Below are 23,061 nucleotides of genomic sequence, written 5' to 3'. Positions count from 1 at the left end.
GTCACAAATAGTTGCTATGTTTACCAAACAGAAACATGAAAAAAAAACAACATAGAATTCTGAAAGGACTTCAAGAAGTAAAACAGTCTGTAATTTGTACTGGTCAGGCATGGGGAAAGAAAAGGGTATTTTAAAATCAGTTTTCCATACACATTGTATAATGGTTAATCTAGTCAGTGCTCCAGGTTTTTGAGCAGGGCTTTTTATGATAACCCCCATTCTCACTTGAATTTTCCCATGTTCATAAGCTTAGCATGTACATGAGGACCAAGCTTGATCCTGCGCACCTCTAAATAAAAAACTGTAGATATACTTTAGTTATATTCTAGATATAGTTTAGTGCTCAGAATAGAGGCCAACTTATTTTTCCCTTTGTAGTTTTAGAGATCAGACCTCTGGTATTGTATATGCTATTCTAGCCTAGCACTCCTCCACTGAGTCATCCCTGGATACAAACTTTCTTTTTTTAGAGACATGTTCCCACTATGTATCCCTGGCTGGCTTGTAACAATCTGTATAGACAAAACTGGCCTCCTACTTAGATCTACCTGTCTCTCTCTACCTCCTGGGTGCTGGGGCTAAAGGTGTGGGCAGCTGGATCTACCTGTTTCTTGTTTTCCTCCTCATCTATCTTCACTTCTTAAGTTTTCAGGCAGTGTTTCACTAAGTTGCCCAAGCTGGCCTTGAACAAACTCTAGCATAAACATGTTGCCCTCTTGCCATGGCTTCCCAAGAATTTGAGGTTACAGACAGCATTGTCTCCATATTGCCACTCATGCAGCTTTTTTCTTTTAATGTTCATATATTCTTACTCATTTTAATATAAACTAAACTTTAAGCTAGTGTAGAGCCCTAACTACTCTAGAAGCTGAAGCAAAAGGATCACTTGACCCCAGAGTTCATGGCCAACCTGGGTAACTGGGAGGCTTAGCCTCAAAGGAAAAAGCATGCTCTGGGTGTTACCACACAGGTCACACTCAGGAAGCTGAAGTTGGACAATCTTGAGACTCTCAAGAAAGAAGAATAAACTAAAAATATTTATATAGGTGCAGACAGGAGTTAGGTAGCTTGAAGGGTAGTTCCCAAATGTCTTCTAACAAAATGCAAATCCGTGTGTTCACTACATCCTCGCCACCCCCACCCTGCGTCCCAGTTCTCCCTCAGCTGCAGGCTACAGTTGAAAGATGGTCAGTGGGGACATTGGGTCAGAAACAGGTATTTCCTGTTAGTCGCACACTTGTTGTTTTGGTATAATTGGGAGTATTTGAGGTTGTAGTGTGCTTATGGCCTGTACCACAGTGACCCTGGAGCCACCCCTCTGATAAGAGTACTTCTGACACTTCACCCCACTCAGAAGGCCAGGAGCCTGAATGTGGGGGGTGGTTAAGTGTTCCTCTGAGTGTTGGGTGGAGCAAGGTATTATGCTTACATCCTTCCCCCAAGAGCTCTTTAGGGGTTGGAAGCGCATCTCAGAACAGCTTCTTCCTGGAACCACTTTGGTAAGCGTGGCATACTCCTTTCCTATAGACTCACAAGGATGTATTACTGTAAAAATCTCAAAGACTCTGATTTGGGGGGGTTGGTGTTTTTCTTGGTTCTAGGAAAGAGTTTTTTCTCTTGTTTTTCTTTTTTCTTTTTTTCCAAGACAGGGTTTTTCCAAGTAGGTAGCACTTCTCTGTCCTAGGACTCTGTAAACCAGACTGGCCTGGAAAACTTTTTTGGTTGTTTTCAAGATAGGATCGCTCATGTAGCTCTGTTTTTCCTAGAACTTGCTATGTAGAACAGGCTGGCCTCTGTTAGGATTAAAGGCATGCATTACCATGCCTGGGGCTTATCTGCCTTTGAAATTTCTTGAGTTAGTACTATTTACTTTTGATACTCTTGTATTTTGTGACAGAAATAAACATGTAGTAGTGCACATGTTCATACTCCCTTTATTATAAATTAAATTTTAATATTGAAACGAACAGACGCCGGGCTGTGGTGGCACACGTCTTTAGTCCCAGCACTTGGGAGGCAGAGGCAGGCGGATTTCTGAGTTTGAGGCTAGCCTGGTCTACAGAGTGAGTTCCAGGACAGCCCGGGCTATACAGAGAAACCCTGTCTCAAAAAACCAAAAAAGAAAGAAAGGAAGGAAGAAAGAAAGAAAGAAACCAACAGACTTCCCTGTTTCTGGACAGGGTATCTCTTAGTATGTTTTACAAGCACCAAATTTAGGCTTCAGCTTTTTAGGAAGCTCTAGAAGGAGTAGAGACCAGCATCTAGGAGTGGTATATTTTTTATAGGGTGATGGTCTAAGTTTCAGTGGCTCCGTCTTAATATGTGCAGACTATACAGAAAGGAACTATATATATGAGCCCTTAATGTTTTGGGGACAGGAGTGGCATGTAGGGGAGCTTGTGGCCATGTTGGTAGCTTGGTGATAAGTCTTCATTCAGTATTTTCCTCTTGTGATCCCTCTAGGCAGATCATCCCTTGGCTGGCCCTCAGGAAGCTTATTACTCATTTACTTGGTGTAGGAAGTATATTGGTCTAGGTGGGGCCGGAATTAGGCATAGCAATGTACTTAATGCTTTTCTGTGTTTCAGTATTAAGTATTATCCTTGTCCAAAAGAAGGTCTCTTCCAGGAAGTTTATTAGACATTGGCATCAAGCCAAGTTAGATAAGGGCATTATTGGAATTATATGAAGGGGGGGGGGGAGAAGGGAGAGAGGTAGGTTCACTATACGGGATACCCATTTGTTCCAGGGCAGACAAGTACAGGGAATTGGGAAAGGAGTGATGCCGTGATTTGGACTAACCCTGACAGTGTTCCTTAGTAGTAAGTGTCCTTTACATAAGACCCATAGTTTTATAGTAGAAAGCTAGAAGAATATTCTAAGATGTAACTCAAAGATGAAAACACTCTGTATTTTCAAGGGGGAAAGATACTTGATTAGAACTGGGTGCCTCGTGGCCCTACACCACCTCTAACATTCTTTTTTAAAATTTTATTTATTCACTTTATATCTCAATATCGATTCTCCCAGTACCCTTTCCCTTTCTCCTCTGAGAAGGGGGTGCCCCCCTCTGGGTACCCCCCCCATGACCCCCAGGCACATCCTCTCCCACTGAGGCCAGACAAAGTGGCCCAGTTAGGGGAACAGGATTCAAAGGCAGGCAAAAAAAAAAAAAAAATAAGGAGTGGTTCATGGATTTGCTTGTCATTCTTGCACAGGGACCATGCTCATCTCTGTCATTCCAGTTTTAGTATGTGCTGCCAAAGAAAGCACTCTGCCATATTTTCTGTTCTCTGTGTAGTTAGGGCCTCAGTTTCTTCATGTGTGCCACTTGATGAGCAGAATACCAGCCACCTGAAATCCTAGCACTCGGGCAACAAACGTAAGGGTTAAAGAAAGAAGAAACATGCACATGCCTAGACCAGTGACAGAAATTCTAAGTTCACCTGATTTCTACAGACAAATAAAAATGTCTTTGAAATCAGATATGGTGGTTACATACCACCATCTAAGCTTCTCTGTGCGATGAGGCAGGAGGATTACCAGCAGTCAGCCAATGCAGGGCCTGCCTGGGTAACAGACCATTCCCTTTCTTAAAAATGAAAGAAAATAGTGGACGCAGTATCACCTGTTTTCCCAGTACTTGAGAGGTTCAGGGCCAGCCTGTGTTAAATAAGCAAGACCCTATCTTAAATCTTCATTTAAGTGGTTTTGTTTGTTGTTTAATTTCATTAAGGGGTGCCTACTAGTTCTGTTTGTGTCAGATGCACCTGGAGCAACTTTGGTGATATAAGTTAATTTTTGTTTATGAGGGATGGTCAGTCTTACCAGTGAACTATCAAGAGATTAAGGAAGTAGGTCAGAACAAAGATCACTGGGAAGCACTCACACCCTGCTCTTGCTCCTGCTTCTGCTCCCCACTGCTAATGTGAAGGCCATGATGTTCATAAGACACCACAGAGGGTAGTTATTACTTTCCCTGAAACTTGCCATATATGTTGCAGAGTAGACCTGTAAATCTGCTCTCCCTAGCATGCTTCTTGGATTTATCTCTGGGATCTTGCAACCACCTTTTGAGCTCCATTTTTTTTTTTTTTTTAGTTCATCCTCAGTCTTTTACTACTGTACACTTTTATTTCCTTGAGATTTTATTTCTGAGATAGAAAATTACCAGAATTGGCCTTCCAATAGTTAATCTTGTCAGACTGATTGGATGAGACACATTTAGGAGATTAGTAAAAACATAGCTCTGGGTATGTCTGTGAGAGTGACTCTTTTTTAATTTAAAATTTTATTGTTTGTATGAACAAGCGTACACGGATGTATAGCATGCATGCAGAAGTCAGGACAACTGTGGAAATGATTCTCTCCTAACTTGTGTGGGTTTCAGGGCGCCATTAGAAGAAGTGGGTCATAGGCATCATATCCTTGGATTTTACCTTTTTTGAAAGTTTTCTATGAAGTTAATTTAAAAAAAAAAACTTTAAAAAAGATGTATTTATTTATGTATGAGTGCTCTATCTGCATGTACACCTGCACGCCAGAAGAGGGCACCAGATCACGTTATATGGATGGCGGTGAGCCACCATGTGGTTGCTGTGAACTGAACTCAGAACCTCTGGAAGAACAGGCAGTACTCTTAACCACTAAGCCATCTGTGCAGCCCAAAATTAGTATTTTTTTTATCTTATGTGTATGAGTGTTTTGCTGGAATCTATGTCTGTACAGCATGTGTGTACCTGGTGCCTGAGGGGATCTAGAAGAGCATGTCAAATCTTCTGGAACTGGAGTTAATGGACTATTGTAAGCCACCCTGTGGGTGCTGAGAGTCAAGTCCAAATCCTCTTAAAAGCAGGCCTCCAGCCCATTGGGATTATATCTTATGCTAGTCCATTCCTGCATTCCACTTTCTCTGCTTCATAACATAGACCACCCTATCTTGGCATACCTTCCTCAGGACTGAATGACATCTCAAACTATGAGCCAAGTATCTTTGCCAAATGTGACTGTAATACAGTCCCCACACTGAAGTCCATTGATAAACACAGGAGCCATGAGAATGTCCTTCCTTTCTCTGTAGCCCTCATACCACTGATTTGCTAGTTTAAACCAGTGAGGTTTTTCTGGAAACTTGTTTTTTGATGAGGTTTTACTAATCTCTACTTTCAAGTGAAGCTTATGTTTATCTTGCTTTTGTTGAGTTTAGGATGGTAATCACAGGCAGTCACCATATTTCTTCATCCTGGGAGTGTGCCCTGCTGTGCAAACACAGTCCTGGTTTCCCATTACCCATGCTGTTGTCACATGTCACGGCCATGTTCCCTTCAGTTGCGTGTAGTGCCAGCCGAGCAGGCCGAGCTTGACAATGATTTCATCTAGTTGGTAGTTCTATTCTTTTTTTTTTTTTTTCCCGATTTATTTAAGATTTGTTTTTATTTTATTTTTTTGAGACAGGGTTTGTCTGTGTACCTCTAGCTGTCCTGGAACTCACTCTATCTACATGCCTCTGCCTCCCAAGTACTGGGATTAAAGGTGTGTGCCACCACCACCTGGCCCAAGATCTACCTATGTAGATGATGTTCTGAGGGCATCAGATCCAAGTATAGTTGTGACCCACCATGTGGTTCCTGGAAATTAAATTCAGGGCCTATGGAAGAGCAGTCAGTGCTCTTAATCGCTGAGCCATCTCTCCAGCTTCCCCCTTGCTGTACTTTTTAAAGAAGTTTCAAAAATTGTGTATGTTGTCAAATGTGTTCCTAAGCTAGGTATCAGTTGCCAAAGAAATAGCTCATCTAAGCCGGGCGTTGGTGGCGCACGCCTTTAATCCCAGCACTTGGGAGGCAGAGGCAGGCGGATTTCTGAGTTCGAGGCCAGCCTGGTCTACAGAGTGAGTTCCAGGACAGCCAGGGCTACACAGAGAAACCCTGTCTCGAAAAACCAAAAAAAAAAAAAAAAAATAGCTCATCTAATTTTTCTAAAATGATAAATTGAATCTCCTATATGTTCTAGAACAGGTCTGACCTGTAGCTGTCGTGCGGGGGCTGTTTACCAGCTTCTTACTAACCAGGTTTATCTAAGCTGATTGGCCAAGGTAGTTGCTATGGCCATGCAATTGTCTGGATATAATTACCCCTGGGTTTTCTCCTTTGAACACTCCCCTGCCTGTACCAGTGAGTGAGAACCTCCAGCTAGCCAGTGACTTAACCATCTACATGAGGTCATCCTTTGAAATAAGAACCTTCCCTGGATTTCCTGGGCGCTTCTCCTGAAAGTCCAGAGAAGCTCTCTCCTCAACCCCTACTTCAGGAAGGGTCCAATTGTAGGTCAAGCAGTATCCCGTCCTGGGAACATAAGTCTCCTGCTGCAATACTGAGGAATGGAGGTATACTGAGACTTGCTGAGAGACTCAGCATCTGTGTGTGGTGGGATAGGTGCATATAGTCATACCCTGTCCTGACTTTTTGTTATACTCTAGGCTTATGATTACCCCAAAGAATTAAAAATGTTAAGTCATTAGCAAAGAAACTAAACAAACAGAAAACCAAGCTGGGCCTCAATAGGTTCTGTATGGGCAGATATGAAAATCGGGCTTGCTGGAAATACAGGTGGCCCCATGCTCTTTGTGTACCCTTGGTGTACCTAAATTAAGACTCGTCCACTGAAGTAAATCTCAGTCCAAAATTGGTGCTCTGTAATTGCATTTATCTCTGTTCTTATGATCAGCAAAGATCCTCAGTGCCCAATTCAGACAAGTACCCCTGGCCATCTCAGGCCTCTAGACTTGGTGTCTCCTTTCCATTTGATAGCCCAATTGTGCTTTGAAGAACTTGTAATACACAGCTCATCTTGCATAAATTATCTTAGGGATTCATCAGAAAGTAGACTTTAGAAGACTGAGTATGAGAAGCATCTTGTTGCAGTAGCGTACAGAATCTATTCAAGCAAACCTACTTTCCACTTGATCTGCTAGTTTTAGCCTAACAGACATTTTGCCATCACTTGAAATTTTGTGATAACCAGAGGTGTTAACAGCACCTCTGGTTTGGCCTGTGTTCTGCCATCTTTGGTGCCTGTGGGACCTTCAACTATGAGGCTGTGTCCTAGGATACCTGACAGTTTCTAAGACTGAAGCCACATGCTTGGAATGAACATTCTTCCTAAAAGTTGTATTTATCTAAGTTTTTTCCTTTTCTACCAAAGTAACTCTTTTGTCTCACAGTAGTGCTGTTCATATTTCCTGCTGGTTCCCTTTAGCCAGTAGACTCTTGTGTTCACTGTTCTCCAAGAGGCATTGTTTATGGGATGCTATGTGTGAGACATTGAACCTAGGTACTTTAGTCATCGTTGGGGATCTGGGCATTTAACTAGCCTGAAATTGCTATGACAAAGTCCCCATTAAACGACTTGATTGGCTTACCTTACATCAGGACAGAATAGTGAACCTTGTCTCATGGCAGCAAGTTCTTCCATTTTTACTGTTTATCATTCATGACTTTTGGGTTTAATATGGTCTAGTAGTAAGTCTGATGGTCTAGACACGTAAGCTCTAGAACAGTGGTTTTCAGCATGTGGGCTGTAGCCCCTTGGGGGCTGCATGATTCATAGCAGTAGCAAAATTACAGATAGGAAGTAGCAGCAAAATAATTCTATGGTTGACGTTTACTACAACATGAAAAACTGTATTAAAGGGTTGCTGCAGTATTAGGAAGGTTGAAAACCATTGCCCTAGAAGGTTTGTTAAAACAGTCACAGGCCTGGTGGTAGTAGCACACGTCTTTAATCCCAGCACTGAGGAGGCACAGGCGCTCTGTGAGTTAGAGCCCAGCCTGGTTTACAGAGCTAGTTTCAGGACAGCCACAGATACACAGAAAAATCCCCTATCTTGAAAAACAAAACAAACAAACAAACAAAAAAATAGTCACAGGGGCCAGCCAGATAGCAGGAAAAGACAATTGCCAAGCCAAACAGCTATGTTCAGTGCCCTAAATCCTGAAAAGAAAGAGCTGACTCATACAAGATGTCCTCTGACTGTCAGGTATACACTGACACATGTACCAGTGCATGCACACATTTGACACATGCACACAACATTTTTTAATGTATTCACAGTGAGTAGCCACTTATGAGTTGTGCCTTTGGGGATCTATTAGTTGAGACTTGAGTTTCCTCTCAAAATTTGTGCTTTTGCAGGGCAGCTGCAGTGGTGATACCCACCATTAATCCCTTCACTCTGGAGGCAGAGTCAAGTGGATCTCTTGAGTTCGAGATCAGCCTGGTCTACAGAGCAAGGACTACACAGAAAAAACCCTGTCTCAAAAAAACTGAAGGAAGGAAGAAAACAAAGAGAAGAAAACCTAATTAATTAATTAGTTGATTAATCATTCTAGGAGGTAGAAAGGTAGTTGCGGCTTCTCTGGCCCATCCTTGGAAGGCAGGTACATCAAACAGCTAGCATGGCATAGACATGCAGACCTGGACAAGTTTGTGTTTGTAGTTGAGTATGGTGCATACATGTAACCATGTGGGAGGCTGAGGCAAGAAGATGTGGCATTGGAGATCACTGAGGGTTGCAGAACAAGATGCTATCTCAGAAGGTGGCAAGCAGGAATGATAGCCATCAGTAAAATGTTTGAAGACCTGAGTTCAGTCCCCAGAACCCATGTAATAAAAGCTGAGCGAGATATGCTTGTAATAACTGTACTGGGGACAAAGAGACAGGTGAATCCTTGGGACTCACTGGCCAGCCAGCTCGGCCAGTGATGAGATCTTGTCAAAAACCAAACAGGTAGCAGCACCTGAAGAACACCACCTGAGTGTTCTGGCCTCATGGCACATGTGTGCACACAGACACAAAAGCATTTGTAACTAAGCCTGAAATTTTTAAAGATCTTGAGTTTAAAGGATGGTGGTTGGTAAGTAAATAGTGTCCTTGTCAGCTAAAGTCATGGGCTCTTAATGCTGTGGACACTAAACTCTAAAGAATTTGCACTCTGAGATGAGGCTGGACCTGTTCTAGCTTTTGTGGCTGTTAATCAAACCATGATTTCATTAATTCATTTGAAGTTTATTATTCTTGATAGTTGCTGTTTTTGTTTTTTGGTTTGGTTTGGTTTGGTTTGGTTTGGTTTGGTTTGGTTTTTCAAGACAGGGTTTCTCTGTATAGCCCTGGCTGTCCTGGAACTCACTCTTTAGACCAGGCTGGCCTCGAACTCAGAAATCCACCTACCTCTGCCTCCCAAGTGCTAGGATTAAAGGTGTGTGCCACCACCGCCCGGGGCGGCTGTTTTGTTTTAAGACAGGGTTTTACCTGTTTCCCTGGCTAGCCTGGAATTTGATGTGCAAACTAATCTGGTTTTGAATTTAAAGAGATTTGTCTGCCTCCACCTCCCTAAATGCTGGAATTAAAGGTGTGTGCCACCATGCCAGATTTGATAGTGGATTGAAGAGAACTTGGTGCTCCATCCAGTGCCTGCTTTCTGCTTCTCTGAGGGGCTGGGAGTCCTGCAATTGCCCCACACACACCCTCACATCCACACACACACACACACACACAGCATCATTCCCTAACTGCATCTCTGTGACTGAGAGGATACTCTGACTTGGTCGTGTCAGGACAGCACAGAGGCCACCAAGGTTGAGAGCCACTCAGGATTCTGTTTCTACCCAGGTCCTGTCTCAGGGAACATTGCCATGGTGTTCTGAATCAGGCTTAAATTGGTTGGTTATGTTTCTGGGGAGATAAGGCCTGATTTGTGCTGACCCCTTGGCTAGCTTCTAAATAGCAGGATGGTTGAAATCTGTGCTTGAGAGGTTTCTGTGAAGATTTATTCATAGCAAGAACCAAGGCCTGACTCAAGCCAGGAAGTTCAGCCTGGAGATAACTTGATAAGAGGCAGTTGAGAGGCCCTGTGGTTGTAGGGTGTGGAGAATCTGTGTACCTCCTCACAACAGATACAGGCAAGTAAGCAAAGAAGGCAGAGTAGCAGTGCTGTTTGCAGTGGTGAGCCAGCAGGAGGTGGCTGGTGTTAAGCAGTTCCTGCCCTATGCACACTTTTCCTTTCTCCAAGAAGCTGCTCGCCCCTGCCTTGGGTGGCTGACCTTTCTAAATCCATTTCTACTGCTGAGGCTCCAGCTGGTGGCTGGCCTCATTCTCTGTTGACCTTGATGGTGAGACCCTGCCTGTGGGTTTCACTGGTCTGGTGTTTCTCCATAGGGTGTTCTGTCAAAAGCCCTGAGCTCTAGCGAAAACATAAAACATCCTTTTGTGGGTAGCTGAGGATGCCTGATTTTGTTCCCACGTAATAGGATAGCTGGTACTACTACTACATGAAGAGCCTGTGCTTGGTGTCCATGAAGTCAGCTGTGAAAGTAGCTTTTCTTTGGGGAATTGCTTAATTAGTAAATACAGGATTAGGTTAACACCTGTCAAATCTCAATTTGTATGAGGATGAATAAGTATTTAATCCCAAAAGGAAGATGCTGCATGATTCTAGGAGCAGGCCCAGCAAGGTGCCAGCCCTCCTCAGCTTCATGTTCCTACAAGAAGTAGCCCAGGATATGACAGTATGTCATTAAGTTCTGTGCATGTGGGGACTAAAGAGAATCTCTTATTTTTACCCCATATCTCATTTTTCTTTTTCTTTTTTTTTCTTTTCCAAGACTGGGTCTCACTTTAAACTACCTGGTTTAGAATTCACTATGTAGCCCAGGTTGCCTTTGAACAATGGCAGTCCCTCTGCTTCAGCTTTCTAAGTGCTAGATTACTAAGCATAGTCCACCATGCTATATTATATATAGTTAAGATTTCATTTTTAAGGATGCGGATGCCTGAAAAGACTAGGAAAGAGCATCGGATCCCCTGAAACTGGTGTTAAAAGTGTTAAGTTTTCTGATGTGAGTACGGGGAACTGGAGTCCTGGAATGGTAGGAAGTACTCTTAACTGCTAATCCATCTCTCTAGTCCCTCTTTCTTTTTTAAGGCAAGGTTTCACATAGCTCAGGCTTCCTTCAGACTTGTGTAGCTGAAGTTGGCCTCCTCATCCTCTTCCATTTACCTCTGTGATAGGGTTACAGATGTCTACCAGGAGTCCCAGATCCGGTGTTCCCTGTTCTCCTGTATCCATCCCATCACAACATGTGATTAAGAACATGTATTAAGAAATTATATACTCTACAAGGAAAGCAACTTGAATTGTTTATGTGATGGTAAATCCATATGTTTTTAAATGATTCTGAGTTGTCCTTCTGTTGTGAGACAACATTCCAGGTCTTTTGGGGGCCCTCAGTTTGAACCCTGAATGAGCCTTGTTCCCCTCCCTCAGTATCCAGAGAAAGCGCCTCAGAAGGCCAACAGGTACAAGTATGGGACTCCAGGGTCTGTGGGAGTGCTCCTTATTCAGAAGAAAGCCAGCAATTGGCCATAGCACACCTCTCAGTTTTTAGGAACCTCACTCCAGGGACTGGTTAATTAGAACCAGAAGGCATAACGAACTTGACACCTGTATCCCTGGCTCCTAGAAAGCTTTGCTGGGAAGCTCAGGGCTCCACAAAGTGAACATCAGCCCAAGCCTGGCTTAAGCTCAGGACTGTTGTCAAGCTAATTGGCTGTTCAATGAGGTTGACAAAAACACAGCAACAAAGAAAGGGGATCCTGGGAAAGTGGGCTCTGCTTACTGTGTTCACCCACATAGTCTAGCCTGGCCTCTAAGCTACTTCTAGGCTGGTTGTTAGAAGTGTCAAGTTAAAAAAAGAAGTGTCAAGTTCTCTGGGTGGTGGTGTATGCCTTAAATCCCAGCACTTGAGAGGCAGATGCAGATGGATCTCTCTGCCTTTGAGGCCAGCCTGGTCTACAGAGGTAGTTCCAGGATAGCTAGAGCTACACCGAAAAACCCTTTCTTGGACCCCATCCCCAACTCCTCCCCTCTCTCAAACAAAAAGTCGTCAAGTTCAGTTTAGGTGCTGACATGATTAATGTTTCCTAGCCTTCCTTAAACAGATAGCTCTTCATTGAGTGTAGTCACTTAAAAGTTGTCTCTGTCCAGACAGGAAGTGCATGTATGTGGTGGAAACCATAACAGGGCCTTCCCAGGCAGGGCTGTCCTGTGACCACATTTCTTGGAGCACTTTTGAGTCTTGACTCTGGGGAGTGGAAAATGCAAAGTGGCTTTTCTCACTCTCCCTAGCTTTATCCATGTGACTTTCTCCTGTCTCCAGCTTTGCCTTGGAGTCAGTGCTAATTCTGAGTACCAGGATCTTTTTTTTGGGGTGGGGGTTTGAGACAGGGTTTCTCTGTGTAGCCCTGGCTGTCCTGGAACTCACTCTGTAGACCAGACTGGTCTCGAACTCAGAAATCCGCCTGCCTCTGCCTCCCAAGTGCTGGGATTAAAGGGGTGCGCCACCACTGCCCAGCAAGTACCAGGATCTTGACTGGACCCCTGCCCCAGGAAAGGTCTATTACTCCCTGTTCTCTTTCCCAGAAGCTATAGGAGCCACAGGTCTTCAACTCATTATTTCCTCTAGTACCGTTGAAGGGCTCTATAAGCCTAGATGGAGCTCTTCTTGTAGGCAGTGAGGAGACAGGAAAGGAGCAGGCTGCAGGGCCTAGCTCCAGAAGCAGCCTGTGATGCAGGGAACGGAAGTGCCTAGCAGCTCTTGGTCAGGTATTTTCCAGTTAAACTGTTTAGATTGGCCACCTAAATGTGTTCTAAAGTAACGTAGGAGCTATTTTTAGGGCACTGTGAACTTATTTAAATAAGTTGACATGTTGGTAAGATGGCTCAGTGGGACATCAGTCCCAGACCCCATATGACAGACTGACTCTGAGTAGCTTCCTCTGTCACATTGACCACAGCTCTGATTTTGCTTTTAGCACTAGTTAAAGTATCTCTTATATGTGTCTATCTGTTTTACTCTCAAACTGGAGTCCTACAGCAAAGACAAAGCCCCAATCCAGCAGCTACAGCAGGAAGGAAATCTGAAAAAAAAATCCATTGAATTTTTAATTTAATTAATTAATTAATTATGGTTTTTAGAGACAGAGTTTCTCTGTGTAGTCCTGGTTGTTCTGGAACTCACTCTGTAGACCAGACTGCCCTTGAACTCAAGAGATCTGCCTGTATCTGCCTTCTGAGTGCTGGGATAAAGGGCATGTGCTACCAGGCTTCCACTATATTTCTTAAACCTCAGCAACAAGAAGATCTGGAAAACTCCCACTGATGGTCCAGAAGGGACAATTCCAGTTCAACTGAAAGCAGGGAGAGTGCCTGGTGAGCCCAAAGGGATATTTCAGATGGTACCTCTGTGCTCAGGCCCATCAGCCCTGGCAAAAGCCAAGAGAGCCACTGCCTCTGGGGCTTTCAAAATTGGGCCACCCTATCCCCATTGGGTGCCTATCCTCAGATAGTCCCTGGACTACCCATAGTCTAAGCTCTACTATGCTGCTCTGGATACTTAGAAACAAGCATCAGTTTTAGCCTAGTTTGTACTGAGAAGAGGAGGCCTGTACCATGCCTCTAATTTTTGTTCAGTCAGAATGGCAATGCTATCTGGAGCCATTCTGTTGGTTCGGGTTATCATGGAAGTTATATCTCTTAGTCCACACCTTCTCTGTGCTTCCTATTGTAGGGCAGTGGTGACCCTGCTTGTGTTCAGGCCTAGAGCTATGACGGCCCTGTTGACAAAGGCCAACTTGGAGCCCTGAGAGGCAGGGGGACATGACAGGCAGGTCTAGGTTAGTGAACTGTTTTTTATCCAAAGCTCCTTGACTCTGGTGTTCAGCTATACACAAAATGGAATTTTACATATGTTGGACAGAAATAAAAGAATCAAGCCCCGTCCAGAAAGGTTCCAGAACTGCAAGGACCTGTTTGACCTGATCCTCACTTGTGAAGAGAGAGTCTATGACCAGGTTGTAGAAGGTGAGTGCACAGAGCCTGACCTGCCGTTTAGACTGTGCTACCAACACTAAGCTGGTAGACTTATGTTTGCCCTGGGCAATAGTGATAGAAGGCACTCCAATATCCTCTACATACAGATATCCTGTATGGACATCTGGAGGATAGCCTGTGAGGAGTTAGCATAAGACTGATGTCCAGCACTTAAGCCTTGTGGCCTTCAGAGTTTGCTTTTCCTGTTAGGCCTGGCATTTTATAGAACATGCTGTTGGTGTCAGTACTAACTGGCATAGGATTGCCTGAGTTGAGTACACTGTTTACCTAGGTTTCTTAGCCTATGTTGTGGGGCTGTTCCTCTTGTTAGTTAGTTCCTTGGGTTTGGGTGCTCAATCCTCAAGTTATATTCTGCAGAGTTCAGGGGCAGGTGTGGTAAGAACTGGACTTGGGACACATCTGCCACCTGGTGTCTTGTAATATTTGTATCTCTTTTTACCAAGCAGATCTGAATTCCAGAGAACAGGAGACCTGCCAGCCAGTGCATGTGGTCAATGTGGACATCCAGGACAACCATGAAGAGGCCACTCTGGGAGCATTCCTTATCTGCGAGCTCTGCCAGTGTGTGAGTCTGAGCACCTGAGTCTAGGCAGTGCCTACCAAAGGAAGTAGCTACAGCTGAGTCCTGTTTGAGCTTCTCATCACTAGCAACTTATTTTTACATCCTGGTCAAATATTAAATTTCAAATAAAACCCAAGTAGTACACTAAGAAGTGACCAAATGCCTTTGGCTTGAAACCCTACCCCCCCCCCCCCCCCAAAAAAAAGAAACCCTACCCCAGTGCTTCTGTCTATGATAGAAGTGATATATGACATCTCCCAGGTCACAGGCCCCTCTCCTGGAAAAACTGACTGACATTTCAGTTTTCTCTGATGGACAGCTGGAAGAGCTTATCTAGTGCTGTCAAAGATGGACCTGGTAACTCCCAGAGACAGCATCCCTCTCTAAAAGCAATCTTGCAGGAGCTTCCTAAGGGCTTGTGTAGCTGCTGTATGGAGGTATTCAATTGTTCAGGTGCTATGGAGGGACTTTGGGAAGAGTCATGTGCCTTTCCCTGACTTTTGCCTTTAAGAACTACATTTAGGTTAGCTGACTGTGGAGAATTGATGTCCTTTTGGCTTTCCAAGTGAAGGCTGATGAGGAAGTCGGTGTGGGGGATCCAAACTCCTGCTAAACTCTGCACAGCTTTCACTCTTAGTGTTACTATTAAGTTCCAGCAGTTGAACTTGTGGTCTAGGTGATGATCTGGAGAAAGGGCTGAGGCCAGGGAAACTGTGTAGCCATGCCAGAGCAGTCAACATCCAGCCTGCTTCACTTATTCACCAGGAGAAGCTATTGGTGTCTGGAGAAGGTAGAGGCCAGACGCAGTGCACAGGCAGCCCCACCACAAAGCATGGTCAGCAGGAAAATGCCTGTGTCTTCGTATGCCTCACTTCACTCATTGCAAAGTTGGGATAGCACTGGTTGGTGAGGCTTTCAGGTACCTGTGATGCCTGAGAACAGAGCCTCAGTACCAGCCTTGGGGTCAAGTCCTCCCTTTAAATCTGATTATACCACTCTGAATATGGGGTACTTCTGTGGTATATTGTATATATCTGGTAGGAACAGGCCATTGGGACAGCCCTGAGGAAGTTATCCTGAAGCCTGGTTCCCTGAAGAAGAGAAGATGTGGTGGAGGGCAGGGGCAGGGAAGGTGTGTCACAATGCCTGGGTTCACTCAAGGCTGTGTTTTCCCCCAGATCCAGCACACTGAGGATATGGAGAATGAAATCGATGAGCTGCTGCAGGAGTTCGAGGAGAAGAGTGGCCGGGCCTTTCTGCACACTGTCTGCTTCTACTGAGCCTGAGCCGCTGTGCCTGGTGCATGGCCTGCCCTGACAGCCACCTTGTTGAGGCCACTTTTTCAGTGTGTTTTCCCCTCTGATATTTGTTTATACTGCTAGATGTACATCACCAATGTACTGTACATATGGAACGAGATGTACACAGAAATGCCAGACTCAAATCCATTGTTTTTCACCAAAAGAAATAAAGATGGTTTACTCTACAGCCTACACCAAATGCCTGTTGTTGGCCCACCTACCCCTTTTCTCTCCGCTGCTGGATTGTACAGAAACCTAAATAAAGCAACAGGCTATCTTATTGAGGGGAACAAACCTTGGAATTGCCACAAATAGGTGCTGCTAGAAGTCTTTGATTTGTCCTGAATTCCTGGCCTGACCCCTGCAGAGGAAGAGGCTACTCAGGGCTCTTAAGTCCAGCCCTGTGACATAACTGAGACCACCCTGACAGGGCCAGTACCCTGGTGCCTCAACAGCTTAAGGGCCTGTGTCATCTGATAAACTGAACTTCTCCAGTTGGAACTTCTGGACACAGTGGGATCTGGACTTGGGGGGCTGGAGGTCAGCTGTCCTCCTCCTTGCTTTTGTCACACAGGGCAATGTTGGTTCTTATGTTGTCAGCTGTGTACAAGGGCTTGAGACTCAACTTGGTTCCCAGTATGACCGGCAGCCACAAGAGGATCATAGATAGACATTGAGCTGCAGGCTTCAGGCAACTCTGCTCCCCTTCCTACCCAGAAGATTACTAGTCTTTCCCACAACTGCCACGATCTTTATTGCATACTTAGCTCATTCCGTATCGCCTACCCTCTTGCCCTCCTACCTCTGGTCGTGTAGTCATAGTCCCTGGATCCTCTGACTTTGTTGGCCCCTCCTCTGATGGCACTTGCTTGCTGGAGGAGGCGGGTGCTGACACTTCCTGTCCCTCTTTGGAACCAGGAGACCCAGGAGGAGGGGCCTTACTTGGAGAAGTAGAGCAGAAACGACCACCTGGTCCAGGCCAAGGCCCAGTTCAGAGCGGCACTGGACAAGGAGACCAGAGCCAAGATTGATGAGATGGGGCAGAATGTGGAGCCAAGGCCGGAGGGGAGGGGTCTCGGCCTGCGTCACAGGGATAGGGGTGGAGAACCTCGCCCCTGGATGCTGGCGCGGGGCGGCGAAGTCCCTCCCCGGAGGCGGAGGCAGGAGGAGGAGGGAGGAGATAGTGAAGAAGAAAAGGAGGGAGGGAGAAGCCTGGAGGAGGGAAGAGGGAGGAGGGAGGGGGCCGCCGCGCGGACCGCAGGGAGCCGGGCGCAGGGAGCACCGGAGGGCGGAGCGGAGGGCTGCCAGCAACGGGCGACGGGCGAGCGACCCTACAGCAGCCCCCACATTTCTGCTGCCTGTGCCCGCGCCTGCCCCCGGGGTCCGCGGCGGCCCGGCGCGCGAGCGCTGACCTCTGCGGAGGCGGCGCGGGCTCAGCATCGGGCCGGGGCCGGGAGGGGCACCGGGGCCGGGGGGCGGCGCTCCGGCCCGGCCCGGCCCCGCCCGATGTCCATGAGTGCGAACACCATGATCTTCATGATTCTGGGGGCGTCGATCGTGATGGTGAGCGGAGGGGCTTCCCGCGCGCGCCCCCTGCTTCTGCCGCCCGCGCGCGCGCCTACCCCACCTTGCTTCCTTGTTTACCGGCCCGTGCGGCCTGCACTGCCCTCCGCGGCTTGCCCTGCACTACCCTCGCTGCTACCTTGCGCTGCCCTCGCCCTGGTTGCCCTGCGTTTCCCCACCCACCCATCTATCCCTGCAGCCCAATGCTCCCCCTAGGCACCCCTTTCGGCCCGACCCACTCCTCGCCCTGACCGGTCATGGGCTCTTCCAGGCCATCGCGTGCTTGATGGACATGAACGCGCTGCTGGATCGATTCCATAACTACATCCTCCCGCACCTGCGGGGCGAGGACCGCGTCTGCCACTGCAACTGTGGCCGGTGAGTGCGCCCCGGCTCTAGGCACGACACGCGTGATCACACTTGTGCAGCGGGCCCCACTTGGCCGGTGAGCCCGAACAGGCTGGGCCGCAGAGCCTGGCTGAATGATGGGGGCCGCTTCTCCCCGCCAGGTGCTGGGGGAGGGGTGGCCAACGGGAACCCTAGGTCAGCTAGCTGTCTCCCTGGGAAAGGAAGCATGACTGAGTCTGTTAGGAACTCCTTCCTCCAGTTCCTTTAGAGAAAAGGCTGCCTGGTGGTGGCATTGTGGGGCAAGGAGCCTCCTGGTCCAGGGCCTAGAGGCCCGAGAGCAGCATCCTTGAGTAGTGTCCACAATGGAAACCAGGAAGCTAGTTAAGCCTTGAACAGTAGTCTTGCCTACGACCCAAGACTTCCTCCTGGGCCTACTGTGTCCATGGTAAACAAGTGCAGGAGGTCAAGCTAGGAAGGGCCTACCTTGAGGAACACCTGCCACAACTGATTACTGTGCAGAGGAGGAGCTGAAGTAGGCTGGGGTTTGCTCAAGGTCACAATGAGACCCACCACACCCTTCAGGGACCTCCCCTTCTGTGCATGTGTAGTGATAAAGTCTTCTGGCCTTGCATGTTTGTATGTCCATGTATGAAATAAACATCTTCTCATGAGCCGCGCATGTGTGTACTGTCTGTGCATATACATGTGCGTACACAGCGCACTCGAACATCCGCATGCACTCATTCCAGAGATACCCTCATGCGATAACCGTTGTCCCTACTGGACAGACTAGGAGAAAGGGGATGGAGGCTTTACAGAGTAGACTTGCCCAAGGTTACACAACTAGGAAAGAATGGGGCTAGAATCCCAGAACCTCGGTTCCTTACCTCACCCTGTTTCGACTCCAGAGGTGTTCCTTCACACAGGGGTGTAGGGTATGTCAGGACAGTTGCATATCTCCTAAGTGCATATATGGCTACAGGTACAGGCAAGTGTGCTGCAGATCATGGGCGTTACAGCAAATAGAAAGCACATGACCCTCACATGAATTGGACATGGTAGGCAAATTTACTTTGTGGTCACACATTCCCAGAGAGCCCTGTGTTCCAGCTTGGTGCACACCATCTGTCTATCTGATACATCAGAGGGCTGTTCCCAGGCTGTGTCTGTAGGTGAGTGAGTTCTGAAGCCTTCCCAAGACAGTATGTACATACTGGGCCCAGTTACTGGGCCCATGAACACTGGGAATGGATACTACATACAGGGCTTTTGTAAAGTGGTTGGTACAGCACTTTCTGTGACAGCACACTGAACGTTTACTAGAGCACAGAGGGTATGTTCTTAGAGTATGTTTACACAGTTTATGTATGTGTATCTCATGTAGCATCCAAGAACTTGTGGACCCATGTAAACAGACACCTGTAGAGTAGAACCTGAACTAAGGCTTGTGTGTGCAAAAATGTGGAGAGCCACATCATGTAGACAGTGTTTCTGCGTGTGTCTCTCTACATGTATGTGCTTTGTACACAACTCTACATACAGGGTATGTAAATTCGTTGTACAAAGCACTTTTGTATATTGATTACATATATGTGTATGCAAAGTACATGTATATAAAACAATATACAGTTCAGTGTGCTCAGGGAGAATGTCAGAACATCTCAGTGTGGGTGCGGTGACTGCAGATTAATTTGGAAATGGGTTATCTGTACACATACCATGTGCACATGTAGTGTTGACAAGTTTGCCTATGTGTACACACTTTGTAAAATAACTGTACACATGTGTCTGCCTTGTACATGGCTATTTGCAGAATTTTAGACAGAAGACATGTATATAAACTAATGTTCTGAACAGAGCACGACAGCAGGCAGCACTTGTGTGTACACACAGATCCGTGCACATGACAGCATCCCATAGAAAGGGTGGCTGTTTCAAAGCTGAGTGAATGTGCATCTATGTGTAACGCACCATACTCATACCCAAAGTGTGCACAGTGCATGGGTGTGGGGCTTGTGGGGCCCATGTCCACAGTATACATGCTATGTCCTGTGCATGCGGACAACGTGTATACACGACACACATTGGATCTCAAGTGGACACATGGCAGCATGTGTCATGAAGGTAGGACACATCAAAGAAATTCATTTTGTACACAGCACATCTTGCTTTCATTCAGAAGACCTGAGCCCCTGTCTTCAGGGGCTTGGTATAGAGTTAGGAGGAACCAGGCTAGGGGAGGAAGAATTGCAGATACCCAAGTTAATTGTAAGGGCACAACAGCCTCTAAGCCCTGGATTCCTGAGGCCACATGGTGGCTGGGACTTCACATTGCCCTATTTATAGGCTACCTAGGAGCCTTCTGGCTTCCTTGGTAGTTTCTTTCTGTTTCCTGGAACAGCTTTATGTTGGGGACAGTCCAAAGGAAGGACATGGGTCCCAGGCTGACCCAGTCCCACCAGACCCTGTGGCAATCCCTGATAGTGTGGAAACACTACCTCTCCCAGGGCTTGGTCAGCAATACTTTCTGTACCAGGATCAATAGCATCCATCCATTATGGTGACAGTGGCTGCTTATGAGCAAGTGATGGCTGCTAGGTGTCAGTCATGGTACCTCCAGTAACCAACTGAGAGCTGGCAGCCTAAGCTTTGCCCACTGGGATTGACCAAACTATAGACCACAGAGTTAGCCCCCTGGGCATTCCCAAGATCAGAAGGGGATCTGAGGAGACTTACTGCTGCCCCTCCCTATCCCTGCTCACCTGGGTTCAGGTTTAAAAATACTAACCCCACTGTGAAGAAGTATCCATGTGTCCCTTATTGGGCCCAGGGACATAAGCGAAAATGGGCACAAGGGAGGAAGAGTTTTTTTTGTTTTGTTTTTGTTTGTTTGTTTGTTTTGTTTTTCGAGTCAGGGTTTCTCTGTGTAGCCCTGGCTGTCCTGGAACTCACTCTGTAGACCAGGCTAGCCTCAAACTCTCAAACTTGGAAATCCGCCTGCCTCTGCCTCCCAAGTGCTGGGATTAAAGGCATGTGCCACCACTGCCCGGCGGGAGGAAGAGTTTTTAACTGGGGAATAGCTGAAGGTCTGCTACAGGCAGTCACAGGTTCCAGCCTCTCACTGAGAGGAGGAAGGGGTGCAAGTTTAGGAAGCGAGAAGCTATTTTTGGCATACATTTGAGGTGTCTGTAGATCCCACGTGGAGATTCACAGGCAGCTGGAGCTCCTAGCAGACATGGTGGGCAGTGGAAAGGCCCACCCACTAGTGGCTCTGGAAGTGGGTGGGCCAAGAAAGGCAGGCTTACCAGAAGCCCAGTCAGCCCCCACAACTGTCAGGAAGATGAGCGATTTTAAGCATGTGGTCCCATGGCACCTTTGGTATCCAGACAAGTGGATCCCAACATCCAGATTGCTGGCTTTGTGGAGAGGACCATCAGGTGGCTCACCCCTCCTGGAACAGGATAGAAGGACTTCCTGGAAGTGGTGTTCAATCAGCTCTGAAAGGGGGATCAGCAGCCAGAGGGAACCATGTGAGAACTCTAGTGTAAGTGGAGGTGATCCAGGGCATGAAAGCAATGGGCAGTTCCAAGAAGATAGCTAGGACAGGAAAGCAAAGAGGCACTGAGATTAAAGCTATAGTGAGTGCTTATACCTAGGAGTGGGCTCTAAAATTTGTCTAGCTTGGACCTGAATAGCTGGAAACAGCTCATTATAAGAACACTAAGTGTATGATAGACATGTGATCTGTGGGGAACGTGAATGAGGGGAGAGGAAAGATTCCTCAAACTTCCAGCAGAATGGGCACAAGGTAGATAATAAAAGGGAGAGGCCCAAGGCAGTGACTGTGGCAGGAGAACAAGAACAATCATTGTCTTGTACCTGGCCTCCTGAAAGCATTATGTGGAGGCCAAGGTACATGTCTGGTGGGCCTTGGACATTTGGCTTTGCTAAGACATTGTCAGCCCCTCAGGGCCAGTAGGTGAATGTGAAACCTACTACAGGGACCTTTGGAAGGATGACATATTGGGTGGACATTTCATCCCAGCCATTCCTACCCTCCTTGAACATCACTCCTGATCTCCAGGGCTACTGTCTCCACCTTTCCCTGCAGTTCTGCCAGGTGACCTGATCTGGGCCTGGGGGTGCTGTTTCCCCTCCCAACCCAGCACACAGGGATTGCTTCAGAGAACTTCCCAGGGTGGCCCATAGGAATCAAGCCATCCAGTTTGGGTCCCCTACCCAGCCCAGCAGACCTGGGGAAGGCTGGGCCAGGGTTGGCAGGAGAGGTGCCAGCCCACCCTGCCGCCCCCAGGCACCACATCCACTACGTGATCCCATACGACGGGGACCAGTCGGTGGTGGACGCCTCTGAGAACTACTTTGTGACAGACAATGTGACCAAGCAGGAGATCGACCTTATGCTGGGCCTGCTGCTGGGCTTCTGCATCAGCTGGTTCCTGGTGTGGATGGACGGTGTCCTGCACTGTGCTGTACGCGCCTGGAGGGCTGGCCGGCGCTATGGTGAGTGCCTCGCGCTGCTGCGGGCACCACTTCTGGCCCAGCCCGGCCACCTGACTGCCCTGTCCCCCTGCAGATGGCTCGTGGACCTGGCTGCCCAAGCTGTGCAGCCTGCGGGAGCTGGGCCGGCGGCCACACAGGCCCTTCGAGGAGCCTACAGGGAACATGGTGCACGTGAAGCAGAAGCTCTACCACAACGGCCACCCCAGCCCGCGGCACCTGTGAGTGCCCAGGACTCGGGGCTGCTGTGCACATGTAAAGGGACCTCGTGGACGCCCAGCTGGCAAGACGGGACTGCGGCCTCAGGCCCAGGGTATGCTGGGCTGTGGCCAGCTGGGCTGTGGCCAGCAGGCAAATCCAGTGGAAGGTGCTGTCTCTTCTTTTTATAAAGGGGGTTGGGTGGGGGCTGGGTTGGGGATGGCCTCTGGGCTTCAGGGACAGCAGCCTGGTCTCCACAGTGAGCAGGACACAAAGGCAGGCTCTTAGAGGTGCTGGGGCCAGGGGTGGTGGGTCCATAGTGGGGAGAGGCTTGGCCTGGTCCACACTAGCCTAAGGCCACATCTCAGTGAAAGCACTGTTTCTTGAGCACCTGTTGTCCATCCGTCCGTCTGGAGGGGAGGGATGTGTCAGGGCCTGCGCCCATCTGCACACGGGAGCATGTGCATGGGGCGTGTGCGACTGTAGGGTGGGACTGAGGGGCGGGCCCCTAGCAGCAATAAGAATGTGGTGGCCCCAGGTGTCCCAGCCCTCACTGTGAAGCCCACCCTGCCTGGCCAGTAAATTCTCCAGAAAGCTCCAGCCTGTGCTTCTTCCGTCATCTCTA

At 47.5% G+C, this 23,061-nt stretch overlaps 2 protein-coding genes and 1 pseudogene across 2 annotated transcripts in view; 2 read left to right on the top strand and 1 right to left on the bottom strand.

The window, feature by feature from the left end:
• Ssu72 (SSU72 homolog, RNA polymerase II CTD phosphatase) overlaps window positions 1–16,001 on the top strand; it is a 28,260-nt gene extending 12,259 nt beyond the window's left edge. Inside the window, exons 3-6 of the mRNA XM_028784903.1 lie at window positions 11,322–11,353; window positions 13,756–13,916; window positions 14,393–14,511; window positions 15,687–16,001. Of these exons, the coding sequence (XP_028640736.1) occupies window positions 11,322–11,353; window positions 13,756–13,916; window positions 14,393–14,511; window positions 15,687–15,788 (414 nt within the window). The 3' untranslated portion in view covers window positions 15,789–16,001. The remainder of the gene's footprint in view (window positions 1–11,321; window positions 11,354–13,755; window positions 13,917–14,392; window positions 14,512–15,686) is intronic.
• LOC114636787 lies at window positions 3,174–3,271 on the bottom strand (annotated as a pseudogene).
• A 1,034-nt stretch (window positions 16,002–17,035) lies between the features above and the next one.
• Tmem240 (transmembrane protein 240) lies at window positions 17,036–23,032 on the top strand. The gene is made up of 4 exons (XM_028784901.1): window positions 17,036–17,372; window positions 17,644–17,750; window positions 22,033–22,241; window positions 22,315–23,032. The coding sequence occupies exons 1-4, from the start codon at window positions 17,316–17,318 to the stop codon at window positions 22,461–22,463; spliced, it is 522 nt and encodes a 173-aa protein (XP_028640734.1). The 5' UTR covers window positions 17,036–17,315; the 3' UTR covers window positions 22,464–23,032.
• Window positions 23,033–23,061: the final 29 nt, after the last annotated feature.

The sequence above is a fragment of the Grammomys surdaster genome, unplaced genomic scaffold, assembly GCF_004785775.1.
Source record: "Grammomys surdaster isolate TR1022 unplaced genomic scaffold, NIH_TR_1.0 124903, whole genome shotgun sequence".
Taxonomy (NCBI): Eukaryota; Metazoa; Chordata; class Mammalia; order Rodentia; family Muridae; genus Grammomys; species Grammomys surdaster.
The sequence above is the reverse complement of the archived record's forward strand: the minus strand, read 5'-3'. Positions and strand labels throughout refer to the sequence as shown.